Source organism: Oryzias latipes, chromosome 24, assembly GCF_002234675.1.
Source record: "Oryzias latipes chromosome 24, ASM223467v1".
In the NCBI taxonomy this organism is placed as follows: Eukaryota; Metazoa; Chordata; class Actinopteri; order Beloniformes; family Adrianichthyidae; genus Oryzias; species Oryzias latipes.
The window spans coordinates 15,854,969-15,863,692 of record NC_019882.2 but is presented as its reverse complement, the minus strand read 5'-3'; the positions used below and the strand labels follow the sequence as shown (position 1 = coordinate 15,863,692).

The 8,724-nt window shown below is 42.5% G+C and overlaps 1 protein-coding gene across 1 annotated transcript; it reads right to left on the bottom strand.

Annotated features, from left to right (window-relative positions):
* Positions 1–3,771: 3,771 nt before the first annotated feature.
* LOC101160281 lies at positions 3,772–8,724 on the bottom strand. Its single transcript, XM_023952773.1, has 10 exons — positions 8,396–8,724; positions 8,161–8,282; positions 8,029–8,089; positions 7,813–7,941; positions 7,036–7,157; positions 6,908–6,968; positions 6,691–6,810; positions 5,319–5,390; positions 4,502–4,687; positions 3,772–4,277 (listed from the first exon to the last, which is right to left on the bottom strand). The coding sequence occupies exons 1-10, from the start codon at positions 8,454–8,456 to the stop codon at positions 4,009–4,011; spliced, it is 1,203 nt and encodes a 400-aa protein (XP_023808541.1). The 5' UTR covers positions 8,457–8,724; the 3' UTR covers positions 3,772–4,008.

Genomic DNA, 8,724 nt, shown 5'->3' with positions numbered 1-8,724 from the left:
AATGATAAACAAGCAGTAAAGTTGTTGCTCTATGCTGCTTCATGGTGTTATCCCCCCCCCCCCCCTATTATCAACCTCTTATACCCCCCCCCTCTCTCTAACATCCCTCTCTCTTCTTCCCTTCTTTCCTTTTCCGTCCGGTCCAACACCAAAGATTTTCAAACATGATTGAAATTAATAAAGTTAGGCCTCAATTACAAAAGGGGTTTATTCAGACATACCTTTGGTTTGTCTGAAGATTAATAACCCCTCTTGTTAAAGTAAAATATGTCCAACACAAGAGGCCGTCAGCTCTCATCTGCCTGCCATCTGCCTGCTGTTGGACAGGACAAGTTAAAAAAAAAATAATAATAAAATAAAAAGGGGGGGGGGGTAGGAGGGTGATAGTATGAGGGGGGGATAAGACCATGAAGCAGCATAGAGCAGCAAGTTTAATGGTTGTTTATCATTAAGGTAAGGTTCAAATGTAGTACAAAAAGGGCGGGGCCTGTCCACACACACACTCCAATGTTATCAACACACCTGCTAGCTGCAAAAATGTCCACATGTCAACATGTACACAAAACAGATAGTATTCACACACGCATACTTATGCCTTTAAACCAACTAGTGTGAAATATTTCATTCATTCAATCATGCAAACTATTAGTGCAAAGGTGAGCCAACACCTGTGCTCAGGTGAGTGTTTATGTTCTTCTAAAATGGATGGTGGAATGTGAAAAGAAGGAGGGGGAGCACCCAGCCACCCCCACACCAAGACCCCCGCCGCAGCAGCAGCGGCAGCCGGAACCCCTCAACGCCACATGGCAGCAGGCAGGGAACAACCGCCCCCCGGGCGACTAAATCCGCCACCCAGGCCAGGGCCAGCAGGACCACCGCGAGGCCCCCAGAGCCATAGAGCAGGGAGGCACGGAGGGAAAGAGAGTGCCCCCCCCAGCCAAACCAGGAGAGCAGCCCCCTCGCCCCACCCGAGAAGGGCACCCACAGCCCCAGACGAGCACCCCATCACCACCCAGGAGTTCTGGGCATCCCCCCGCCCCAACCCCAGGTACGAGCCAGGACCCTCCAAGGGAGACCCGCTCCGCACTCCAGCCACCCACCCGGCCCACGGTTGGTCCAGGGAGGAGCAAGGCAGGGGCCAGCCACCCCCGCCCAGGAGGGGAGCACCCCGAGGAAAAAGGGGGCCCACAAGGGGTGTTGTAAACATGGCCCGTCCAGGCTCGGCCACAGTTGGAAATTTGGCGGGGCCCAGCACTCAGGAGCAAGGACCAGAACCCACCCCCCAGGGACACGGACACCTCCGGCTCAGGTGTAATGTGAACCCCCCCCCACGCGGAGAGAGCACTGCCGGGCCCAGGACACCAGCACCCAGGGGACACGGCAGCCGTTGCCAAGTGCCCCGTACCCCCCCACCAGTGAAGGGGTACGGGACAGATGGTCCTAGGTCCCACCTTCCTTGCAAGATGTGTGTGCGTGTATGTGTGTTTGTGAGGGTGTGTGTGTTTTATGTTGGAATGTATATTTTGAGGGGGGAGGGGTGTGTGTACTAAGGGGGGTGCAGTTAAAATTGGCGGGTAGGGCACTGAGGGGACATCTCCTGATTACTCACAGTGATGTCCCCTCACCCTGCTCACCAAGGGGCCCTAAATGTCTAAGGCTACGTTCACACTGCAGGGCTTAATGCTCAATTCGGATTTTTTTCAAAAAATCCAAATTTTTGCAAGACCGTTCACATTTCCAAGTAAATCCGAACTTTTGTGGTCTCTAGTTTGACCGTGAGACGACCCAAAACTGACCCGCATGCGCAGAAGATTACTCAACAGGGAACGACGTCACTCGTTGTTTGCGGAGCCAACGTGAACAATGGATGTCAACAACAGTGTTGTCAACAGTGGAGCTCTTTTTGCAAATCGTCTGTACCCACTGTAGTAGCCGTACAGACAGGAGAAGAGCGCGTGCAGCGGTGGAGAATTGGGGGGGGGGGGGCAGTGTGGGCACGCATTCATGTTGTGTGTAACGGAGGAAGGAGAACGGTAATAGGAGAAGGTTTCCTCCAGAATAAATTCTATTGATTTTTTATTAACCCGCCCTGGAGAATCCTGGAGAATCTAAGGCTCAGAACAGGGAGGAGGAGGATCCGCCTTGGGTCCCCCGCGCTTCTGACCATGGTCGGAAAAGGGGAGAAAGAAAAAAAAGTAATCGCGGGAAAGGTTCACAACCACGCCCGGCCATTTAGCTGGAAATTTTTTCAAAAACCGCCCGGTTGCGATAAGAGCCCTGGAGTTTGGCCTGAATAGAGCTGTCACCCCAAATATTAATCCAATCAGGGACATCACTTTTCTTCCACTGACTGGTCTCAGCAGCATCGTCTGCCATGGTTGTTGTTTATGTTCTCGTTCCCGCCTACTTCAACGCAAAATGATGACGTTTGTTGCGTATCGATGACGTATGGTTCGGAATCAAGCCGCCTGGCCGGTCAGACGGCGGTCGCAATTGAAAAGATCGGATACGTTTCGGAATCAGGACGGCATACCCAAGTGGCCTGGGTCGCAATTGAAAAGATCGGATCTGTGTCGTTCAGACTGTCATGAAAAGATCGGAATTGGGTTGCATAGGGGCAAAAAAAATCAGAATTGGGTCGTTTCAGCCTGCAGTGTGAACGTAGCCTAAGCTGCGGTTAAAATTGGCGGGTAGGGTGCTAGGAGGACATCTGCTGCTTGCTGGCAGTGATGTTCAAGCACCCCCCCCCCCTACCAAGGGCCCTACATGTCTAAGGTGCAAATAAAACCGAAAGAGGGGGGGCCCACTCCATACGGCAACCATGGGAGGGGGACCACAGCCAAGTAGCTCCCCCCCCAAGGCGCATCGCAGGCTAAACCCCCCACCCCTTCACCCTAATGAGGTTATATGAGGAAGGGGGTAGGTTGGGGACAGCTGGTAGACTGTCCCCCGGTGGTCAAAAAGCCTGGGACCCCATCCCAGGAGGCGCCGACACCCCAGACCCAGCACCACCCACCCCACACAGAGAGAGAGGAGCCAGAAAGCGCTGCCCCCCAGGAGCAAGTCCAGGCCCCCACCCCCAAGCCCCAGTCCTAGAAGAGCTCTGGTCAGGCCTGGACGGGACCGAGGCAGCCAACCGGCCGGGGCAACCGCCGATTGCCTCAGCGGAGACTCCGACCCGTCAATCCCCCAAGGTCCCGTACCAATAGTGGGCCCCCCTCCCCCCCAGAACGCCCCCCCCCCCACAGGACAGGGCCGACAAGCCCCCCTCCCCACCCCACCCCCCGCAGCCGAAGCGGATGACACCCATAGCGACCGGGGGTCCCAAGAGGGTTGTCCCGTCCCGTCCCAGAGCCAGGGAAGGGCTGATCCCAGCCCCAGGTGTAGATGGGCAGCCCATCCAGTGCCGCTGTCCCCCCCCCTGAGCAGGGCCCCCGCCAACCCCACCCAGCACAGGCAAAGGGACCCCCCCCCCAAGCCAAGCCAGACCACCACCCCACCCAAGCCCAGAGGACCATGCAGCGCCCCAGCCCGCCCCCACCCAGGCACCGGACCCCGTACATAAACTGGATTACAAAAATGTAATGATGGTTTATGGCTTGTGAAATATTAGTGTTGACTAACGCTGTACAAACAATAATCTTAAGAACTAAACTTGGCTAAAAGTTTTTTATTTAAGGAGTGGTCAAAATTTTATTTGTTCTTTAAGTATAGCAACTTTATATGCTAAAAGTGAGGCTGTTTTCTTCAAGTGTATAAACCATTACTGAATGAATGTAGGAAGGACCTTTATTGTTTTCCCACACAACATTCTTGTTTAAATGAGCTTTAACTTCTCTGCAGCATACAATAAGATACTTCATTATTTGTTCATAAAATGTAAATGTGGAAACATACAACATTTTAATATGAAAGCTTTCTGAGTAGTTAAAAACATTTAATTAAACTGATTTGGCATAACTTTATCTTGTTACAACAATTAAAAGCCTAACAGACGTTAGCAACCTGTCAGACTTTACTAAGAGAAGGACCACTGTTGCTGTGATTTCTATGGTTAAACCCAGAACGCTGTTGTCTGCTGTACTTCTTTAGTTCTTCCTTCAACGCAGTGACAGCATTTTCATATTGTTTGCACTTCAATAAACCCTTCTTTTTGTCATGGTAGAAAATATTGACCTCCAGGAGAACATTAGGGTAACTAGATAAGACTTTTGAAGAGGAAACATGTTTGGGCTCTTGGGAGTAATGCATCAAGACCAAAATGACAGGATCACCATCTATGAAGAAAACAAAAACCAACAGGGGAAAATGAAGGATTGCATTAATATAGAGAATTCTACAAGGCAGCAGAATGGAAGTAAATATTTTAAATTATGAGTTTGAAGGTCCACAATAACTAGAGATTCATTTATCAACCAAAAAATAAACAACATGGAATATAAATCAAGGTGCATAAACGTGATTTTTTTTTCAACATTTCAATTGAGGAAAGTGAAGATACCTGGAACTTTCCTCATGGCTGCTTCAGCATCTGTTCCTACTCGAGACGTAACAGGACAGAAAACGATGGTGATGTCGTGTTCTCCCCTCTCTATCCATTTCAAGTCTGGAGTCTTTATTTCATCCAAAAGTTGTTGATCAGCACCAAAGGTTTCACCGCTGACCTCCACCTTGAACCTCACTTCTCCTAGAAAAGACATTAAAGATACAAACATGTGAATCTGGAATTAAAACAACTTAGATTTAACAGGATTCACTGATATGAAGTAACATAATGGAAATGTATTTAAGAGGAAGGAAGTATTGCATGATTGATAATACATTTCTAAAGTTAAATATTCATTTTAATTTGATATTTTGGATTATAGTAAATCTTCATTTTTAGCAGAAAATGCATAAATGCATAAATATTTAATCAAAAGGCAAATTACCTGCAAATTATTTAAAGAAAAAGAAAAAGAGTTCCCAAATTCTAAAATTGAAATATAGCTTTAAAAAAGAAATTAAGTCACACACAGTGTTGCAAACAGATGGAAATTTAAAATCAGATCAGACTTTAAGAGAGACAAGAACATAAATAAGTCCAACAGTACTAGACTGTAATCATTTACTTGTTTTCTATAAACAGCCAAAGGTACATTTATAAAATTAACTGGTGCAACTTCTTAAATGTACATTAAAAACAAACATTCACATTAAATACAATTCTGAACTTAAATTTATTTTACTGAATCTCCATTTAAAAAATAGGACTGTAAGTTAAGAACAAAAGACAATGCTTTACTACAAGAAAGGTTTTTTTTTCAGATCAGACATACTCTTATTTTTTGAGTCACTTTTCTTTAGCTTCTCATTGGTTTTCAGGGGAGCATTGGTGTCTGATGAAGAATCTGAAAAAATAAAGCAGTCAGTTCCAAACCAGTAGAAAAAAAAGATCAAAAGCTGTTTTCATCAATGTGACACCAGCTAGACCTACTGTATGTATTTGAGGTAAATGCAAATTTGAAGACCTATAGTGTTTATAGTTTTATTTTTATTACAAACAATGAACTTTTTCAGAATCCAGACATTTGCTGATTTTCTGTCCCATTTTACTATGAGCTGCAAAGACATCCTCAACTTATCCAGATGATCCTCAGCTAAAACACCAGGATCTGACGACTGGTTATTCGTACTTCTGCACAGATGATAATTCTATGAAGTAATATTTAACATTAGAACAGAAGTCAGAGTTTTCCATAAAAATCTCCTAAACTGCAAACAAAAGGTTTAGTTTTAAATCTACAACTTCTGGTTGTAAATGAAAATACTAAATGTTTGCTTGGAAACTCTCACCTGTGCTTTCAGAATCTCACAAATTAAATGTTTGCATTTGCAGTGTTACGAATGTAAAAATGAAAAACGCAGATTTGTAACCAAAGTAAGAAATTTAGAAAACAGGTAAGATTTTTTAAGCAAACATATAATTTTGTCATTTGCAGCTTAGAATGTTATAGTTTTAAAACTGATCATTTTGACTGCAGTTTAGTAATTTAAATAGCATTTCATAGAATTCAGAAACAAAACAAACTTTATTTACACATAAAATACCCACAATAACTGAAATTGATTTAAGAGATAGTAAGTATTGCATGATTGTTATCTAATTTTTAGGGTTCAATATTGATTTCAAACAAATACTTTGAATTACATCTACTTCATTTTTAGCTAAAAAATGCATAAACAGAACATTTAAGGAATAGAAAATTCTCTAATGATTTGTACTGAGAAACACACACACAAACCACAAACAAAGGTTAAGAATAAAAATTAGGCTGTAAACTTTTACATGTCAACTGGGGTTTTCTGTGAGGAACCATGCAGCAGAGTCTAAAAGTCATCTCCTTTTTCTACAATCTAAACAATCACATTAACTGCAATTTTGATCTTTAACTTAATTTTACTGAACCTTTGTTTACAAACTAGGAGAGTAGTAGAAAGTTATGAATAAATAAGAAAATATCTACTACTATTTTTTTTATCTTGAGAAAGACTTTTCATTTAAAATACTTTTCTTTTGCATCTTATTGGCTGTCATAGAACTATTGGTGTCTCATCATGTCATCATGTAGTTAAGAAATAAAAAAACACATTTGTAAAAAACAAAAAGTGAGTAGTAGGAAAATATTTATACAACAACTTCCTACTGACCTTTTCCAGAATGCAGACTTTTGCTTCTATCCTTTTGCTTATTATTATGAGCTTCAAGGATAATCTGCATCTCATCCAACAGCTGTTTTGTGTCCTTTATCCTTTCAGCTACAGCAGTATCTGGATCAAAACATTTGGTTGTTAGAACATCTGCACAGATGATAATTCAGATGAAATGAAATACAAAGTGAAAGGAACAAGTGACTTTAGCACACACCGTAAAAAGAGTTTTGTTGGGTAAAACCTTTAAGTTCTTCCAGGAGCAGATGTGCTGGCGTCTGTATCAGAATGAAACAAATCCTCTCAGATGTTTCTAAATGCATGAAGAGATTAAGCTCTACTCACCTGATTATGAATTATTTGAAAGATGGTCCTTCTCAGCTTTAGATATTCTGGTCCAGGAAACAGTTCTCGCAGGTCTTCTGGATACAGAATCTGGACCACAGGGACAGTCTGGAAATCCACCTCTGAAAATACCAGGTTTGATTAAAAACAGGACTCAGGTCTAATATAAAGAGGCGGGGCCTACATGCACAGACTTTCAGTGAACGGGTGAATTCATTATTCAGAAATAACTTGACTCTACAGAAGCTGCGCCTGCTTCGTAGCGTTTTGTTTCCATCAAAAAAAAGTTGACCTGGTTTCATTTGTAAAGTCAAATATTAACAACAATAATTTTGGTTATTTAACGCGTTTTAGGAGAAGAAAACAGGTTTCATTTGTCAAATGCATATTTTTACCTGTTAATTTGTGTATTTAAATGTTACATTTACTATCAAAATATTTAGTTAGCAAGCTAGAGCAAGCTGAGACTGCAGGTCCTAACTATGCTATCAAGGGCTTTGATGACAGAAGGTATAGATGCTTTGCCACATGTTTAACAGCCTCCATCCTTGCACTACAGCGGGGATCAGATAGATAATGCGCTGAACAACTTCTACACTCTTTAAAAATGGACAAACGCTCTGGACTGCCACTTCCAAATCTGTAGAGGCAGTTTATGTAGTGAAAAATGTGGAAACTCTTGGACCATGGGCGAAAGCCGAAGTACCCAAAGAAAACATGAAGAGAACATGCAAACTCCACATAGATGTATATTTTATCAAAGAAATTCATAACTACCTTTTTCAGAATCCAGACTTTTGCTGATGTCCTTTGGAAAATCATTGAGACGTTTAAGGACAGTCTGTTTGTCATCCAGCTGTTCTTTTGTGTTCTTTATCCTGTTAAAGCACTCTTTTATCACAAAATCTAAATGAAGGGATGTAGTTATTAGAACATTTGTACAGATGATAATTCAGATTAAGAAAATACAAAATAAGTGACTTTTGCACAAACCTCTGAGAGAGTCTCGTTGGGAAACATCTCCAAGTTTTTCCAGGAACGGATCAATTTGCTTCTGTTCCAGACATTAAAAAAATCCTCAAGGATGTGTTTGTTAATGCATGGAAGAGATTAAGCTTTACTCACCTGTTTATGAATTATTTTAAAGATTGTGTTTCTCCGCTTTAGCTTCTTTAGTCCAGGAAAAAGGTCATGCAGGTCTGCCAGAGTCAGATTCTGGATCTCTGAGTCAGTTTGGAAACCTGCCTCTGAAAATACCAGAACTGTAACTACTGATATACAGAGGCGGGGCCTAAATATGGATGTGACGTGTCAGAGTTTAGGAACACAGGTGAGTTAATTAGCTCGAAATGTCACTTACTTTTCAGTTTAGAAGCTGCGCGTGCGTCGTAGCTTCCTATTTCTCGAAGTAGAGTCGACATCGTTCCAGTCTTTGGAGAAAGAGGTTCCAGCTATTTTAAATGTTTCGATGTTGTTCTAAAATGTTTTGACAAACCTTAAATATTTTTCAATATTAAAAAAACAAAGAACAGAGAGAGGGAAGAAACCCAAGGGTTGATTTAAAAATGCATAAATTACACAACAAATTAACTTAAATAAAGAGGCAGAGCTCAACATTATGAGTTATTTTAAGATCTAAAATAATTAAACCATAAAAGCAAAATATAATCCCCACCTATAGCCAAATGT